The sequence below is a fragment of the Desmodus rotundus genome, chromosome 9 (genome assembly GCF_022682495.2).
Source record: "Desmodus rotundus isolate HL8 chromosome 9, HLdesRot8A.1, whole genome shotgun sequence".
NCBI lineage: Eukaryota > Metazoa > Chordata > Mammalia > Chiroptera > Phyllostomidae > Desmodus > Desmodus rotundus.
This window is the reverse complement of record NC_071395.1, coordinates 27,477,951-27,497,787: the sequence shown is the minus strand read 5'-3', so window position 1 is coordinate 27,497,787 and position 19,837 is coordinate 27,477,951. Positions and strand designations below refer to the sequence as shown.

At 35.6% G+C, this 19,837-nt stretch overlaps 1 protein-coding gene across 1 annotated transcript; it reads left to right on the top strand.

Annotated features, from left to right (window-relative positions):
- Positions 1-1,042: 1,042 nt before the first annotated feature.
- On the top strand, positions 1,043-17,776 carry TDO2 (tryptophan 2,3-dioxygenase). Its single transcript, XM_024569252.4, has 12 exons — positions 1,043-1,185; positions 1,409-1,514; positions 2,712-2,802; positions 5,336-5,406; positions 7,442-7,569; positions 8,702-8,888; positions 10,314-10,421; positions 13,167-13,278; positions 14,448-14,505; positions 15,760-15,839; positions 16,498-16,588; positions 17,204-17,776. The coding sequence occupies exons 1-12, from the start codon at positions 1,151-1,153 to the stop codon at positions 17,355-17,357; spliced, it is 1,221 nt and encodes a 406-aa protein (XP_024425020.1). The 5' UTR covers positions 1,043-1,150; the 3' UTR covers positions 17,358-17,776.
- The last annotated feature ends 2,061 nt before the right edge of the window (positions 17,777-19,837 follow it).

Below are 19,837 nucleotides of genomic sequence, written 5' to 3'. Positions count from 1 at the left end.
CATAGCACTTTTGTGTTGTTTACTCTTCTGTAAAACTATATTAAACATCATAATTTATTTTAGAGTCATAAAATCAGGATGTTGGAGTGGATGATGATCTTTGAAATTACAATCAATTTTAAGCACTTTTATATACTTTTTGAGTGAGGAAGTTGATATGTATGGAAGTTACATCATTTTTTTATGTCACACCATTAGTGGTAGAGCCAAGACTAGAGACAAAGTTTCTGGCTTTTAAGGACTTTGGTAGATTAGACATGAATCAATCATTTTAAAGGGTCAAATCATGAGGAATGCTGTCTCTAGGTTCTTAGTAGTGGTACACTAAGGACAGGGTGACAGGGCTTCTGCCCTGGATCAAGGTGCCTCAGTAGAACTTAGACCAATGAATAATGTTTTCCAGGAAGCATATTTTATCACTAACATTGTCTGAAACTGTGGACACATTATTATTGTTTTTAAGCTATCTAGAGACCAAGCATCCCAATGTGGATGACTCCCAGCGCCCTGTATTTGGGATGCTACAGGTGAACTGTAAACTGTCCAGTAAGTTCCAATACAATATAGCAGCCTGCTGCTGAGTATGAGATGAGATTTGGGCCAGAAGTCCTGTGAAGGTGGGATGGAAATAGGGTCTGAGCATGTACCCTGACCCTGTTCTATACTGATTTACTTTCCCCAGAGACATTCAAGTTCAGTTTTTTGCTTAGGACTTATAAGAATATTCTAATCTGAGACTAAGAATAAATATTTGTTTTTTTACAACCTCATCATCTTACATGTCTTAATACTATGCCAAATGTGTCCTGGGAGTAGAATAGTTATGTTTTTTTTTTTTAACTTGGCTTCTATTGATTTATTTAATATTTGTTATTTTGGATACAAAAACGGAACTGGTCAAGTGATTCAGTTTGGCAGACTACTCAACTATTCTGGCAAACAAATTGTCCCCAGCGTGAATCCATTCTGAAGTTTACAGAGGTTCAACTTATGAACCAATTGAAATGAGAGCCTAGCTGAAAGGACACAGCTGATTGGCAGGTTCAGGATGAGCAGGATAAATAAAAGGCAGCAGTAGAACATTTGCAAAGGTCAATGATATGCCATCCATCTAGAGCCACACCTCAGTGCTTCTCAGAGTGTTTTCACCATGAGTGGCTGCCCGTTTTTAAGAAATGGCCTTAGGTAAGTATTTATCTCTATTCAAAATATAGTTAGGCTCTTAGAAATGCCAAGTATGAACACTTAAGTTTCCAAATTTTAAGAGCATTGAAAACTGTCTCCCTCATTCCCTTGTTTAATAATCTCTTTTTAAATAATTAGCAATAAGAGAATTTTAATCACTCATATTATCAGTTACTGGGTTTTCTCAAGATCTATTTTTTCCCATCACTTATTTAATCTGCAGGCATTCTTTTGAAAAACTATCTTTAGAAGGCAGTGAAGAAGATGAATCACAAACTGGTATAAATAAAGCCAGCAAAGGAGGACTTATCTATGGGAATTATCTTCATGTAAGTGGCGGATTATCTTACAGTATTTAGCTTCCATTGTTGGGTGTTTTGTTGTCTTTTTTTTCTCAGTCACCAAATAGTTTTCAGGACCTAATAATACCTTTTTCATAGAAATTTATGCTTTTCAATTTTTGTTCAAACAATTCAAAAGCCTCATATGAAAATTAATCTCTTCAGTAAAGGCAACAAATGTAGAATCTGGGTGGAAGAATATAAATGATCAAATTAGTGTAGATAACTGGAAAGCATTGTACAACTTGTATAAGTACGACAAGGTCACTAAATCCCAAATGATTCCAGAAAAAAAATTCTCTTTTAAATCTCTTTATAAAGTAGAAATTTTTAAGGCAAATATTTTCTTGACATGATTAATAAATAAAAGAGGGATGATACAAATGAGGTATTGGAGATTATTCTGGGGTAAATTTTAGCCTGTTTGTCTTCCATATTGTTTAAGAAGTGAAATGATTAGAGCTCTTGATGCCTTCATCAATGTAGTTCTCAGGATGAGCTGATAAAGAATGTTAAGATCTTCTTAGAATAGGCTTTCTAAGAGAATAGAGGAATGGAAGTTTCAGAGTCAGCTAAGTAAGTTATCAAGCTTTTATCACACCTTTTCAAGAGATGGAAGAACTATGGCTTCTCAATGAGTATAATAGCATTTGTTATAATAGATCCTACCAAATACAAAATTCTTCAGAAAAAAATAAAAGCCACAAATTCAACTCACTATTTATGAGAAGATTCACTAATTATTTATAAGAAAATAGACGGAGTCTGAGAATTTGAGAATTTGGGTTAGTATTTCAGTACTGTATTCTATTTCATATTAAAGTTGATAAAACCGAGTTTTGCAATTTTAAAAACAGTCACTCATTTTTTTTAGTTTTATTGCAATGCGATTAATATATAACATTGTGCAAGTTTCAGGTATACAACTTGCTGATTTGATACCTTTATGTATTTCAATATGATTATCAGTGCAGCATTGAGCTGACATGTCTACTACGTCACATCATTACCATTGTTTGGGGTGTGGTGACAACATTTAAGACCTGCTCTTTTAGCAACTTTCAAGTATATAATAGTGTTGCTAACTATATATAATCACTATGTTATAAATTGGATCCCCATAACTTCTTTATCTTATAACTGGAAGTTTATACAAAATCAGGTTTTTAATTTTTTTGTTTAAAGTTGGAAAAAATTTTGAAGGCACAGGAGCTTCAAAGTGAAATAAAAGGAAATAAAATCCACGACGAACACCTTTTCATCATAACTCATCAAGGTAAGTGGCACAAAAGTTTGGACAATAACTATTCCACAAGCATTTTGCATCAATAATGAGGAACCTACAATTATTTTAACTGTAAAATGGTGAAAGCCCAAGGAATCTGCTTTGTTAAAACTGCTCAAGACATTTTCCTGTCAGATAAGTTCTCGCAGAACCTCCTACTGGGATTTGAAAGTCTTCTTTATGTTCCTTCACTGCTAATTGGATCAGGTTGAATTTTTAAGCTTTGTCCGAAATCCAAGAAGACATTTATCTTGGAATTGACAAAGAATTTTCAAGCTAGTATGTTATTATTTTTCAACTTGGAACTTTAGAAAACTGCTTTCAAGAAATACATCGCTCAAATTTATTGTGACTTTACATACTCCCATATAAATCTGGCATTTAATAGAAATGGAAATTTTGCCTAAAATGTGTGTTTATCCTCTTTAGACTTAAAACCTCTGGGCACTGTTTTGTTTCTTTTTCATGTTTCAATGACACTTTTCCTTGTTTTAATATTTTTGTCTTTTTCTGCTTTTGAAATGAGCTCTCAATTACAATGTGTCAAATTGCATTAAAAAGTGCCAGCCACTGGCACAGTATAGAGAAGCCCACAAGTAAGGACAGACAGCAGCAGCAGGTGGCAAGAGGGGCAAAGTGATGGAGTCGTGGTTACAAATGTTCACAAGAAGCTAAAACTATCCAACAGGTTGTGCCCTGATGTTAGCACAGGTGATACTCGTCTCTACCTTGGTGGGTGGCCTCAGTATATTTGGGCTCAGATTCTACAGTTTCTTCCAGTAAAGAGTTCCTGATTTGAACTGATCACAGGGTGGCACTGGACCATCAACTAGTTTTTCAAAATGCTGTTGTAGACCTGATAGTTGTACTGAGAGACTTCAGCAGCTCTGCGCTTCAGCAACAGCGTCCACTTGGGGTTTCCTGGCTGGATATGTAGCTGAGCCAAGATCCAAAGGCCATTAAGTGGACGTCAGAGGTTGACACAACACGCCCTATCCTTCCAAAATCCTCTTGGCAATCGTTGTTGTTTTGTGACTTGCTGGAAATAGGGTCAGCGTTTTAACAACATTCCTTAAACTGAAACTGAAGTTCATCCTTATTGGGAATATTCTTCCATGTTGCAAGGAAGACCTAGCTTTCCATTTTGCTGCCATGTACAGAAAGCACATGGAGTAGGATATAGGAGACGTCTATTGTTTTTCACAGCCACCTGCAGGTTATTCAGAGGTTCCATGTTCATGACTGGGCCCAAGGGTTTGAGAGGCAGGGAGACATCAATGCTCTGGTTTGTCGTCAGTGGTGTATGTTTGGCCAGAGGAGTGCTGGGGATGATACCAGAGCCATTCTTGTTAAGCCGACAGCAAAGTCTCATGTGCTGCAGAGCTTTGTTGGGAAATCCATTTCCATATAGATGTGCCCTTGGGGATGAGTAAATGTTTCAGAAATTTCCAAACCTTTAGCCTTTACTGTAGGCAGCCAGACAGCCTTAGGAGCCACATTTCCAACAGGTGCCATGCCTACCCCTGTAGAGAGTTCAAATCGATCATTCAGACCACTGCTGGCCACAGATTGCTCCTTTGCTCCTTATTGATTAAGGAGCAAAGGTTGCAGGCACTGATGACATAATGAAGGATTGTCCCACTGCCAGACTTCCTCCAATGCCCCGGCCAAGGTCACCTCCAAGCAGACTATCCAGTCCTCCTCTCAAGAGATCCACTGCTCCCACCTACATGGGGGATTCTGTGGCACATTGATTGGGGGACTGAGGTCAAGGTCCCCCAGAAGGTCACTTTGGGAAGGAATAATGGTTGGTGGCTGTTCCAGGTTGGTGGCAGTGGTGGTGCTAACATGGTCAGTGGTTTTTAATGTAGGAGTCCATAACTTTGGGAGTTTAGAAAGTCCCTGAACTCTTTGAAGTTGTATGCAGAATTTTGTTAATATATATCTTAAAGAGGTCTGTGACCCCAAAATATTTAGATCCTTAACCCTAACGCTAACCCCAACACTGTGATAAGTACTAAGGGAAATAGATGAGTAAGACAACATTTTAGATTTGACTGTTCATGTATGCTTATCCTCCCATAATATGCTAAGTTCCCAGAACCCAAACTTTGTCAAATACATTAGGTTAATAAATATTGAATTTTCAGCTTATACATAAAGTTGGACGTCACTTTTGCTTCTCTACATACCTCCATCTTCCAATGGGAAGGTAGAATTAGATCATGTGCTATATCCTGAAAGACTTAAATAATATATTTGTTGAGAGAAATCAGTGTAATAATAACAACTATAAAGCATATAAATAATACACATGACATATTAAAACATTCAATAAAAGGGAGCTATTGTAAGTTTATCACTGATATTTGGTTATAGCATAAAAAGGGCTATATTGATATTTATTAATTTTTAAATTACATTTTTATTTCTTTCAATGTATTATATTAGCCATGTCTTTTATATAATTATGGTCAAAGGGACTCCCAGAATTTTCCAACTGACAATGGTTTTCTCATTGCAGCTTATGAACTCTGGTTTAAGCAAATCCTCTGGGAATTAGATTCTGTTCGTGAGATCTTTCAGAATGGTCTTGTAAGTTATTGTCATAACATTGATTTCATACTCTTTTTAGAGAATGTAGAAAATATTATTAATGAAAAAAAATTAACACCAAATGATGAAATTATTAGTGAAAAAAGGCTTTTCAGTGGGCAAGAGCGTAGTCATATTTTCCCAGTGCCATCTCTACCCTGAGCTCCACATTGCATTCAGGTTCTTTCCTTTTTTTTAAATTTAAAAATTTTTTTAATCCCCACCCGAGGATATATTTACTGTTTTTTAAAATTTAATTGTTGTTCAAGTACAGTTGTCTCCATTTTACCCCCACCACTCTCCCCTGACCCCAGCCAACCCCACTCCCCACCCCTGATCCCACCCCCACTTGGTTTTGTCCATGTGTCCTATATAGTTGTTCCTGAAAACCCTTCCCCCTTCCCCCTCCCCCCATTATCCCCACCTACCTCTCCTCTGGCCATTGTCAGTTTGTTCTTAATTTTCATGTTTCTGGTTATATTTTGCTTGCTGGTTTCTTTTGTTGATTAGGTTCCACTTATAGGTGAGAGCTAAGTATATAAGGCCAGGCAGTTAGGTTCCTTTCAAATTTCAGTTTCAAGCCCCTTGTTTAGAAACCCCCCTTTTTCTTTTCCCTGAAGAATAGTTGTTTTAGATGATGGTAGATTGCAGAATAGCTAATATACAGCCTTTAATTACTAAGTACCAGAATTGTATTTCTAATGAATATTTGTTAGGGGAAGAGAGGAACAATAATGGGGAAAGCAAACAGGAAGAGAAGGAGGAGGTAGGAAAAGAGTAGCAAGAGGAAGAAAAAGAGAGAAGAGCTGAGGAGGAGGGGAGGGCAATGAAGAAAAAGGCAAGGAGGACCAGAGTGGGAGAACAGCGGAGGTTTGGGTGATGGCAGAAATCTGAACTGCACTTGCCGCCTCCCACCCTGCTTCCTGCTCCCATAGCCCCCCAGACACAGGGCATGGCCTCAGGTGCTCTACCAGGAAGCCCCTGCCCAGGAGGGGTTGGGACAGGGAGAACAGCCAGACAATGCTCTTCTTTACATGTTAATACAGTTCCCTTTTATGTCAATGGCAACTAGGCCCTCTGGAAAGAGCAGATTTACCCAGGTGTTGCTTAATCCTCACCTTACCTTTCCATGTCACCTTGATCTTTGTTCCTCCATGCAAATTTACAGGAAAATTGGTTTAAAATTAGTGGGTTTTGCGTTCCGGAATTTGCTCCTAACTTGCTTCCATGTAATTTCCTATTTTTAAAGAAAGAAAAATGATTCTAATTTTGCAGACATCCCCTGCACACAATCCGGTTACCATTAATTCAACATATACATAGGAGGGGGGATCCAAAAAACCCAGAATTTATTTATAAAAAAGTGTGCATGCATTCTTACATGTTTAAATTCAGTCACCTTCCAAGTGCTCTCCATTTGATGCAAGACACCCACTGAGATTTTTTTTTCACTGCTCAAGACAATTTTGGAACTGAGCAATTTTGATGCCTTTTAGTGCTTCTGCTGTTTTGTTTCACCTCTTCCAAGACAGCAAAACGTTTCCCTTTGAGGACTTTTTTTTTTAATCTAGAAAAACAAAAACCAGCTGCTTTGGGTGAGATCAGGTGAGTAGGGAGGGTAGGGCACCGGGGTCATGGCATTTTTTGATCAAAAACCGCTGAACACTCAGCACCATGTGGGCAGGTGCGCTCAATAAATCACCCATCATAAAACGGGCAAATGCTTTGAAAGAGTCTTCAAAAAACATTCACTGAAGCCGAACGCAGCCTCTCACATCAATTCCAGCTGGCACACTGACACAGATGGGTTCCTAGAACACTCACCTAGCAGGGGAAGCCTACACTGCAAAGGGCCAGCCCTCCAGAGGATAATTCCTGTTATTTTGGAGTCACCCCTCCTACTTATGGCAAATTTTCATTCCGACGTTCCTTTTTGAAATAAGATAAAATTAATAGGAATGTACTGTTTGTAGACTATTTTTTATCTTCTAAAATCTAGCATGGATTACTCAGTGTTTTATTTCTTACCCATCAGGTCAGGGACGAGAGGAATATGCTTAAGGTTGTTACACGAATGCATCGAGTGGTGGTGATCCTTAAACTGCTGGTACAGCAGTTTTCTGTTCTGGAGACGATGACGGCCTTGGACTTCAATGACTTCAGGTGTGCCCCTGCGGCTTTGTGATAATACAGTGGGGCTGACCTTCTCAGTGTCATGGGGTCAAAAGAGAACTTGTGTGTTGTGTGACAAGAGGAGTCTGTTCTACTGATACTTGTCACTATGAGTACCGGGAGTCCTAATCACAAACCATTTGAGGAGTTATTAAAACATTTCATCATTTAATTTTACATAAAAATATAATATGATCAATTAATTTCAATTTATCTTTGTGCCATGATTTTACCCAAAAAGAATTCGAGGCCACTTATCAAAATGGCTAAAATGGCTTATATATCTCATCTAACTAAATTTCTAAAAAATTAAAAACTAAAAATAGAAGAGAAACTGGAGTGATATGTAACGAAGGATTTCAGTGAAATTGTCAGAATAAGCTATGGATTGATTTATAAAGTTCAGCTCTACATTTTTAGGCAGCCGAAGTTTTATCAGAAAAAGCTTTTGTATATACCAAACTTGAAAGTAGATTTTCCTAGGACATTAGGTGCATTTCACAGTGTAATATGCAGTCCAACATGTTTGACAATCAAAGGAAATGTAATAGAATTCCTTTGTGGTTGATTTTAAAAATTATAGTCTTGGTACCAATTAGATGAAGGATGCTAATAAAGAGGTGGCTGTATAGGGTAGGAGTAGTAGCATTTTGATCGCCTCTTTTGCCCTCTGGAACATCCCCTTCATTTCACTTGTCTCATTGGTGATCATAATAGTTGTAGGTAGTGACATCATTAATAATATTTAGAAGTGTAAGATTTAGGAGGGATTGAATATTTATAAATTGTAAATAATCTTTTTAGTACTATTGAAAAAAATATTGTTCCATGTCCACCCATCTTTAAGAAAAAACTTAGTATACATACATAACATTTTACAAACTATATAAACATTTCAACTTTAAATTGATTGATAGATATCAACAAGGATGTTAGAGTAGCTCATTTCCTTTATTTCAGCAACGTCCAAACCATAGGTCCAACTCTAGTTGTGTGTCTGTGTTCTTGATGGTGTCTAGGGAAGTGAAACTGAGAGCCTCTCACGATAGATAAATCATTACAGTGATTTACAATGTCAACACATTTTTTTTCTTTCTCTTCTCTTCCCCTATTTATCTAAAAGAGAGTACTTATCTCCAGCGTCTGGCTTTCAGAGTTTGCAATTCAGACTATTAGAAAACAAGATAGGTGTCCTTCAGAGTTCAAGAGTACCTTACAACAGAAGACATTATCGTGATAACTTCAAAGGAGAAGATAATGAACTGCTCCTTCAGTCGGAGCAGGAGAAAACACTTCTGCAACTAGTGGAGGTACGTGCTCAAATACTATTTCTAAGGTCTAACTTAATACATTTTTCTTGTTTCATTTTTTAAAATTATATTTTATTGATTATGCTACTACAGTTGTCCTAATTTTCCCCTCTTTGCCCCCCTCTACCCAGCACCCCCACTCCCTCCAGCAATCCCCACACTATGTTCATGTCCATGGGCCACGTGTATAAGTTCACTGGCTACTCCATTTCCTATACTTTAACTTACATCTTTTTAATTTAGCTTCCACCAGATAAGAATTGTATAACTCCTATCAAAGTTTGGTCACAGTAATTGTAATAAGAACAGAAAGAATTTATACAAAGACTTAATTGTGTAAATTTAACTAATTAAAGTAATTAAAATATTAAGAACTCTCTTGAGAATTTTAGAAATATCAACATAATTGGTTATATGTTAATATCTAATCTTTTAAACATCCCTACTAAGCAATTTTAATTAGCTGATTTTTAAACTAAATGTAGTTCATTATCTAATGAGCTTTAATTTCTTCAAAATACCATGGATAGGGTAGGGGAAAGTGGTGGTGGGAAAATGGAGTTAACCGTATTCAAACATCGATAAAAAAAAGTTAAAAAAATATTGTGCAATCTAATAGTCCCACAAGTTGTGTATTTTTGTGAATTAAAGTATATTACTAAGAGTATATACTCTTCAGAATTTTTTCTTTCATATTTTAATCCACCATGGGCCTATAGTAGTTTTGAGAATTTTTAAATTTGTTTATTCATAAATAAATTATTAAATAAGTATTGTATTGTCTTAATTTACAGAGACTTTTTCTTTGCAGATGAAAGTTTTATTTTAGTGAATTATGGAGTTGGGTTAATATATATAATGCCATATATCAGCTTATAAAGATAGGGTTGAAAAGAATCAGAAAGCTGATTTCAAACCAAAAATAAGTTAAATGAGAATCCACAGAGATGTATGAATTAGGTTTTCTTTAGATTAGATTAAAAAGTCTTGCAGAGCATTAAAATAATTGAGTAGTTAGTGGGTTTCAAAATTGTTGATTATACCATGCTCCTGCATTTATTACATGTTATATTTCCTTCCAAACCTAAGACATAAAGTATTTTTAGAATAAACCAGAGACTTCATCAAAACAACATATACATATGTTCATAGGTATATAGAACAAAATTGTAATGTGTGATAATATATTATAATAAAGAGTAAACATCTGTGATATGTTTTCCTTAAAGATTAAGAGATGAAATATAATAGATTTCTATTTTTTAAATGAAGAAATTGAAGGGAAAGAAAGTATTTATACACAAAAAAACCTTATTGCATATATTTCTCAAATCCATGAAAATTTTCTGTTTCAAATTCATAAATGCTAGTTATAATATATCTTATGTATTTAAAATATTCACTTAAAAATAATGTTTACTTAAGGCATGGCTGGAAAGAACACCAGGTTTAGAGCCACAAGGATTTAACTTCTGGGGAAAGTTGGAAACAAATATTGTTAAAGGCCTGGAAGAAGAATTCACAATGATTCAGGTATTTATGATGCCATACATAAATATAAGTTTACTACAAAAGTACTGGGAATTTTTAAAAATAATTGGGTGGAGGGATGGGGAGAAAATGCAGACAACTGTAATTGAATAACAATAAAAATTTTAAAAAATAATTATCTACTTATTTCTTAAACTTTCACTTTTCTTGTGTTCTTTTTCTCTCATAAATGCATCTGCTTAGAATATATTACATGGTTAATTTAATTTTATTTACGTACAATAAAAATTAAATTAATTTTATTGTGGGCAAGATTTTATCTTTAATAAATAGATGAGATTAATAGACCTTTTTCATTTCTATTGAAAATTTCAGATTATGACCAATTCTATATAGAAGTTGGCTCACAAAAGAACTGTCAACCAACTCTATGGAATTATAGAATTTTCCCTTAGCTCTATATTCTGGGTTTTTCCTAGTGGTTCTCAGACAATGTCGTTTCTCACTTAAGAAAATACTATTGATTCATCATGTCCTTCAAATCACAGGCTTCCTCCTTTCTTCATGACCGAATATGTTGAAGCGTTGTTTTAATTCTATGTCTTGAGAGGCTGTTTCAGGTAGTACTTAATGCAAGGACTTTGAAGTCACACTGCACAGGTTCAAGTTTCACCTCCATTTCTTAATCGTGTGACATTGAATGTCTTCTGCAACTTCTCTTTGCTTCGTTTTCATCATTGATAAAATAGAAAATAAGAGTATCTTCTTCACAGGGTTATTATGAGTATTAGATTAATATTTGTAAAGTGTTTTAGAACAGTAGTTAGCATAATTTTCTTTCTTTCTCATCTAATCTTCAACATGATCCAGTCTGTCTCCTTGCCCTATGATTCACAAATGACCTCCATGTACATAAATCCAATAGATGTTTTTTATCTTCACTTTTCTTGAGCAAACAGTGACATTCAATACTAATGACTACTTAATCTTTCTTAAGCACTGACCCTTCCCCACCTTGGATTTGGTACACAGTATTCTGTCTTCATCTAATTCTCTGGTCCCTATTTCTCTGCCTCCTTTACTGGCTCATTTTTATCAGTCAGACGGATAAATGGAGGGATTTCCCAAGGTACATTAGCTTACAGATTTGTATCCTTTCTCTGAGCTATTTCACTAGATGAACTCAGTTATACCCACTGCTTCAATATCTACTTATACACCAATGATTCCTAAACACTTACCTATAGCATAGATATCTCCTTACATTTCAGATCATATATTTAACATCTTAATTTATATTGCTCTTGGTCCTCTCAAAAACACACTAATTAAAAAAAAACTTCAAAAAATTTGCTTCCATCCACTCTAATATCAACTTGGTCTTCTCCAAGTTTTTCTCCTATAAACTGAAGTCAGTTTATGAAGTCAGACACATACAATTGGTCCTTGGCAACTTCTTCTTTCCCAAGCACTTCTTCAAGTTATCACGACATGCTATTGACTTAACCTACTCAATAGCTCTCAAGTATCTCCATTTAATCTACCACCACCCATCAAGTGCAGATTTTCAATGTTTTCCACCTGGACTAACGTCATAGTCTTTCAACTATTTTACAAGGTTCCCCAGTATGGCTCCATTTCAATTTACTCCCCATACTGCGGTTTGAGTGATCTTTTCAAAATGCAGTTCTACTCACATTTTTCCTTTGATTGAAACTCTTTGATATCTTCTCATTTTTTTCAGCATAACCATAAAAATCTTTAACATAATCTTCAAGGCATTTCATGATCTCATGTGCACCAATCATACTAAAGTTTCTTTAAGCTAAACTTAGTTATTTTGAATTTACCACCGTATCCTTTTCTATCTTATTTCCTGGGCTTGGAATAGTCTTCCCCTGATAATTCCTTTTCATTCTTCAAGTCTTGGCTCAAGGAAAACTTCTTCAGGAAGGTCTTTCTTGACCTCTTTACTGCTATAATTTTTCATGGCACTATTCTGCTCCTATATACCATTGTGTGTTTATGGTCACAACTTAATGCTCAGGTTGTTATTTGTTCCATGTCTTATTCCCACAAGGTAATATATTGCATAATATCAGGGGACTCAATTTTTGCTCATAATTTTATTGATCACCTGAGCATAACATTTGCTTAAAAATGAATATTTAATTGGCAACAGTATGCATACAAGTTTTTACCAAACAGTTTGGTTTTTCTGAGGAATTGAAGATAATTGGGCCAACTGATTTTTGCTCCAACTTAACTGAGTTGTAAGTAGAACATGTGCTATAGGCAGAAAGGAATTTTCTTAAGTCAATCAATAGATGTAAAATGAATAAAATATTAGGGTGAAATAATAGCTGCGAAATTATATTTACAGAATTTAATACTGAACATAGAGTCTCAGTTGTGTTTCTAATTTTCCTGACTAGGAATTCTTAACTTTTCCTAAGTGGAATTACCTTACTTACTGTGTTAAATAATTTCTGCCAAAAAGTAGATCATTACTGATCACTTGTATCCAGTTATGTCCTCTTGAATCCATGAAAAGAATATTTGAGATTAACAGATCACTTAGACTAAAATAGAAGGATAGAACTAGTGGCTGTGGAGAAGATTCCTTCTCATAAGCCATAATTTCCAAGTTCTAATATTAGATGAAATGGTAAATATTCCAAGTACAACCTTTCTGCATCTGGCAAATCTACTTCTCACATGCAATGTTTTCTAAAATTAGAATCTACTCTTTCTCATGAAAATACTAATGCAGTATTTTCCCCCAAGACTAAAAAAGAGTCAGAGGAAAAAGAGGAGCAAATAGCTGAATTTCAGAAACAAAAAGATGTGTTACTCTCCTTATTTGATGAGAAACGCCACGAGCATCTCCTTAGTAAAGGTAGGTATTTTATTCTAAGGGTTGTTTCCGACACTTTACTACTGTGACATTAAAAGATTAAACCCCACTTGGTATTTGGAAAATTGGTATTTCACTTAGAGAAACAAGACTTGGTTAATATTATCTACTATATTTACAGGTTTAAGTGCCCAGTTTATCACAAAGACATTGGGAGAAACTTTCATAATATGTCAGATGTGAGGGATACCAAGATACACTGAAAATGTTTTTTCACGTAGTTCATAGCCTAACAGGGGCAGGAGTAAGACAATCATGTCATTGGAAATACTACAGTAGCATTAAGAGAGGGAAGGAATAACCCATTGGAGGGGCGAGGGTGGCTTGGCCAATTAAATGTTTCTCAAGCTGACCAAGAAAAACACATATTTAGACTTCTGGCATAATTAATTTGAGCTATTAGTTTTTGAAACTAATTGACCATTATAATCAAAATACTTTTATTATTTAACTCCTTTCTTTGTTCTGTTTGAAACTCTTGTGTTCATTTTTATTTGTAACTTTTATTCTAAAGTACCTATAAATCTTTTGGGAAAAGATAGAATAGAAGTAAAAATTAATTTTTATAGTGCAAGTATAAGACATAGCAATATATGAAATTAGTGTGAAATTCTGTAAGCTTAGAGGTAGTCAGCCTTGGTTTTCTATAGAATTTCATTAAAGAATAGCAAGATCTTGTTTTCTTACAAATAGAGCAACACAAATTTTACATAATGATTATGCTCCTTGAAATCAAGTGATTTTAAGTAATTCAAGTAATTTTAAGTAAATTATTAAAAACTACTTTCACATGGAAACTTGGAATAAGTCTTGTTTAACTTTTTAAAAAGCCAGCATACTATTTTACTTGAAAAATACATTTTATCATGGAATTTAAGTAGTTTCTATATATATGGCTTTCATAACGTATTAAAGGTTTTGAGAATTTAGGGTATATATATGTTTATACATTTAACTTGCCCTTTAAATTCTAATATTAAAACAATGATTTATATGATAGTCTTCCAAATTCAAGCTAAGGGATAAAAATTTTAACCTAAAAGCTACATTGTTTTCTAAATGCATACAACAATGATGTAAGGTGATGATGACAAATTAATACGACTGCCCTGAATGACCTATTAAGTTACAACTTGCTGTGTGTCTTGCAGGTGAAAGACGATTGTCGTACAGAGCACTGCAGGGGGCCTTGATGATATATTTTTACAGGTAAAAGCAAATTGGAAGAGAAGCAGAAGTTAAAACTGAGGATTGGATATAGACAATGTATCAAGTATAAGGCCTATAAATTGCAATCGTAGTTCTAATAAGTTATTTAGTTTTGGAGGAAAGTTAGGAAATCATTCATTGTGAGGTTAAGTGAGGTTTTCTCTCTCGTAATTAGTAAGGGTATAACTTTATCTCTGTAGTTGGTTTAAAAAAACCCATACGAATTAATCAAATATTCTTTTAGGAAAAAGGACTCATGGACGTGGACAACAGCGTGGTGATTGCTGGGGGGAGGGGGGATAAGAGGACTATACGGTAATGGGGAAAATACAACAAAGATTAAACAAAAAAGTTCTACTATTACATGATATTGTGTTCAAAAAGACCACCATGCTATCTGCCTCAGAAATGGTCATGGAATGCATTCCGTCTTTAAACAATGCTGTGGAGTTATCCCTGTTTTATAAAGGAGAAAAAGAATGGGTAAAGTGAAAACACCTTAGAAACAGCCATTCTACTTACTCAGCAACTTCAAGTCCAATTGCCTTCACCGTTTAATGCACTTGAGGCGTCCTTTGAAAGTCCACGTACTCTTTCATACACAGGAAGAGCTCGTCTTCATGCTTCATTAATTAGGTGAATCAGAACAATGGGTAGCACACTCGCAGAAACCCTTGTATTTACTGGATGTTTTACTAATTTGTATTTATTTGATTTGTAATCCTCTCAAATAATTGTTCAGAATGACAATATAAACCAAACATTTTTACTCTTTTCCTAAACTCTTACTAAATGTATGCCACTCAAGTGTATGTATCCAAAGCAGAAAATGTACTGAAGGATTAGATATATACTACACATTTATATATTTTGGAGGAAATAAAAAGCAGTCTTTGTTTTTGAGTTTTAATATCTTTGTTTGGAAAAAGTTTTTGACTATACTAGCTGGAAAATCTGAGCTAGTATATATGTCTGCCTATTAATGAGGATCAGTGTTAGGTGTGACTCTGGCCGGTTACTTCATTTATGTTACACGGAATAGTCCAGACTGTTCACACAAATGCTCTCAGGTGAGGGGTAGTGTTGCCATTTTTGAGATGAAGAAATGAAGACTGATTGGGTAATTCAGTGATGCCACAACTTCTAAGAGCAAAGTTGACATTTGTTTTCAGGGCCAGTAGATTTCAAGAGTCATGCTCTTCCCAACACACTAGATTTGCTTGAATAAATTTCTTCTTCTTGTTTCTCCTTTAGGGAGGAACCTAGATTCCAGGTCCCCTTCCAGTTGCTGACTTCTCTCATGGACATAGACACACTCTTGACTAAATGGAGATGTAAGTCCTCTCCCTCATCCCTGCCCCCATCATTCGTCTCCCTCCATCTTGTTCCTTTACCCGTTTTCTCCACCTGCCCTCCTTCCTGCTGACTCTTTTCTTCCATCTTTTTAGTGTGAGTTGTTAAAAAAACAACTTGACAATTATTCTTTCCTAGGGTCCACTTATCCAATATACAGAAAGGCACAGTGCCTGGAGCCCGCAGTAACTTTGGGGGTCCATAAAATATTTTATTTGATAATCAGAAGGAAAAAAATAAATTTTAGGTCCAAATGTTTCACTATATAATAGTAACTTATTCATCTTTATGCCAATATAATTTAAAAATATAATTTTAATATTTTTTAATGGAGGAAGAGACCCGTAAAGAAAAATGACCATAGCTCATTAAAATCGTACTATGGCCCTGCTCTCCCCTACTGTGTTCACAGACTAAATGTAAATATGGCTGGAGACAAACAGGATTCTGAACCAAGTGGGGTGCCAGGCAACCTGCTGGTCTCATCTAGCTCTCACAGGTGAACCTTCCATATGGCTAAGCGATAAGGCATGAGCCGTTTTCTCAGAAGCAATAATCATTATTGACCATTTGTTTTTAGAACATTGTGGAACAAACAGCAGAAAAGTATCCACGGACTTAATTTGTGTGTTTTCCTAGATAACCATGTATGCCTGGTGCACAGGATGCTGGGCAGCAAAGCTGGCACTGGTGGGTCCTCAGGCTACCACTACCTGCGTTCCACTGTAAGGTAAAGGCAAAAACTTCTTTGATTTTTTGACAGAAAGTTTTGCAAGTGATAGAACAGGATTTGAATCCAAATTTGACTTCACAGGCCAATGCTCTTCTGCTATAAAACTGCAACAGTTACAATAATGGACTAACAAACACAAAAGCAATTTTTAGTGTTAAAAGCACTCTGATGAACATTTAATGTGAATCTTAAGATGGCATTTCCATTTTTTAATCTATTTATGTCAGTTACTTGGCAGCTACTTTGCAGGTGGCAAATATTATCCAAAGAACAACTAAAAACTCTAGATGCTTTAAATTCATTATTTTGAATACTGTCCTTTAAAGGTCAGAAACAGGACAATAATGAGACTAGGTTTTACTCTGAACCCACCTGGTCAAGATCAATGAAACACCTAGTAGGGTTTTATGGGCATGAACTTTGGATACAGAATAAAAATGGAGCAACCTTAGTGCTAATAACACTTAATGTAATACATGTGATATACACATGTAATACACAATATTGAATGCTAATTATTTATGGCAAAATATTATCTGAGAAATGTTTTGATGAAAAGTTTTAAATACTTCATTTCAACAAATCTAAAACATCTGTATGTGTTTTTTCCAGTGACAGGTACAAGGTATTTGTAGATTTATTTAATCTGTCAACATACCTGGTTCCCCGACACTGGATACCGAAGATGAACCCAGGTGTTCACAAATTCCTTTACACGGCTAAATACTGTGACAGCTCTTACTTCAGCAGTGAAGAATCAGATTAAAATTGCCTGCAACAGTCTATGAGGAACACAGATTTCTGCGTTTTTTTCTGTGAATTTTCATGAACACAGGGTCCTAATGTAATATATGTGTATGCATAGTTCAGCTCTGTGGCCCTCTGATTCAACCTCAGAAATAATTTCACTTCATTTATTGTGATAAGACTAAGCACTTTTGTGATGGCACAAGACTAAGATAAGAAATTAAATCAGCTACAATCTAACAACATACAAAGGGTATTTTCCTATTAAAAATCTGATGTCCCCTGATGTTTACCTTCATGTAACCATTTAATGTAATCATTCTTATTGTTTCATATTTTATAAGTTTGCAAACTTCAACTATTTCAAATATTGTATGCAGTAAAATGTGTCATTCTATACAAACTTATTCAATAAAAAAGATTTTGAAGTAATAAAAATTAGTCTTCCTGCAATACAGTGTTTTGAAAACATTCCTTGTATTTGTTAGGACTCTTGGTGATCAATGAAATCTATGTGAAGCTTGCCCAAAGGGGGTTTACTAGACAATTACTCCAGGAGCTTAAAGAACTGAGAGAGCCCGGGAGCTCCAAGTCCATGGGGATGGACCCAGTTCCTAGAGTGCTGTATTCCTGGAACAATTCGTGGATCCTCTGTGTCTCATCTCTTCTGTGTAGGTGTTGGCTTTAGTCTTCCTTGATGTAGACCCACTCCTCCTCCCTCAGTGGGGTCTCAATTTTAGCACCTTTGAACTCCCAGAAGGGCAAAGGAACCCTCCTCAGCTCCGATGCTTGTGGTCTGGGAGGGACAGTCTACTCTAATTCACAGTAGGATTGAGGCAGGAATGAGAGTTCCTTCAAGTGGAGAATGTTCTTTCCAGAAGAAAGGGGAGGTAAAGAGACTAAACAATGACCCAGTTCATTTCTAATAACCATTACACTTGAAGTTTAGATTGGATATGAGTTTTAGTCTTCTTTTTCTGGCTTGGCCTGGATATTGGCAACACTTAATTTTTTGCTATGAGAAGAGTACAAAATATCATTATCAATGGAATCTAAAACTTACATCAACGTTGACCTAGGTAATTTTATACATAGAAAAGTAGCAAATTCTTGTTGGAATCGAACTATTCTTTAGTCTCAACTACACATTTTTTGCTTATGAAGATCATATTGTTTAGGCTGTCTCTAAATTACATTTAATTATTTTTGCTTACGTGGCTTTGTGCATGTGTGTGCGTACGCATGTACACAGCACCTCGTGGTAGTTAGGCTGCAAAAAGAGATGAGTAGCAGGGTGGCCAAATCAGCACATCCTGGCACTGTCATTTAGTAACTGTCTACTTTGGTGCAAACACCAGTTTAAGCCCCAGTTTCCTATCTATTTATAATGGGGATAAAAGTACTTATATTCTTTGCTTTTCTCCTCAGGTAATGAAAAATATATTAATAGCTGTTCTGTCGCCAAGATGCTTTGGAATCTTGGAATAAATGCTATTTTGTCAAGGTTCATTCCTTTAACAACTAAATCATTTGATTTAATTTTTATCTATATTTCTTGGTGTTACCAAGTTATATAGTTGTAAGGATTTTTTTTTGAAGGACATATCAGTAATTCTTCATGTACATGTTAAAAAAATTTGCAATGCCAGTTTCTACCCTTGCCATTGTTCAAACTTGCTTCCAGCACTGACAACCCACTTTAAATAACAACTCTTACATGGATCACAAAGTCACCGTGAAGTTGCCTACTTTAGAATTCACCTTGAGGTGCTTGGGAAGTCACCTCCAGTAACGTCTTGATGGTTTTCATTTTGAAGGCTAACTACTATGTGTAGGTTTCGTTGCTTTTGTCTTAGCCTCAGTGGGTGAACTGCAAGCAGTTTGTGATGGCTGGAGCACAGGTATGCCTACATAGAACTGCAGAGGTTGAGCTGAGAAGAGGCTCTCATTTGCAAGAGTTGGCGTGTTATCTTTTAGGCATCAGGGAGTCTCTGGTTTAAACGGGGGAATAACATGGTAACATGGTCTTTAAGAAATATAAATCCAAGGAACACACAGTAGGTGGATTATAGTGACATCAATCAGAATCATTGGGGGGGCTTATTAAAACAAAGGGTTTCACAAATCCTCAGGTGTTTTCTGGCCTGGGGACTAGACTTTTGAGAACCATTGAATTAAGGAACATGGCTTTTATTGGGTACACTCAACCCACTGAATCACACCAGCCAGGGCTGGGTAGACTACTCAACAGGGGAGATGAGATACTAAAGAACATGCACCAAAAAAAGGAACAGTAGAAATGGAGAGCAGGCAGATGACTAGGTGATTGGTTACTAAGGAATAATTGGCCTGATTCAATATCTAAGAAGATTTCCCTCAATTTTACCAATTGGGTAATTACTTAATGTTGATGCTGTTAACCAGTAAAGAGACTCTAGGAGGCGTAGCAGTCTTTTCTTTTCTTTTCTTTTTTTTTTTTTTGAGATATTGAGGTTAAGT

Bases quoted from the DNA above. Each gene is read 5' to 3' on its own strand.
- TDO2 (XM_024569252.4), top strand. From the start codon at position 1,151: ATGAGTGGCTGCCCGTTTTTAAGAAATGGCCTTAG. The intron at 1,186-1,408 runs GTAAGTATTTAT...TTTAATCTGCAG, and splicing joins TTTTTAAGAAATGGCCTTAG to GCATTCTTTTGAAAAACTAT. The intron at 16,589-17,203 runs GTAAAGGCAAAA...TGTTTTTTCCAG, and splicing joins TACCTGCGTTCCACTGTAAG to TGACAGGTACAAGGTATTTG.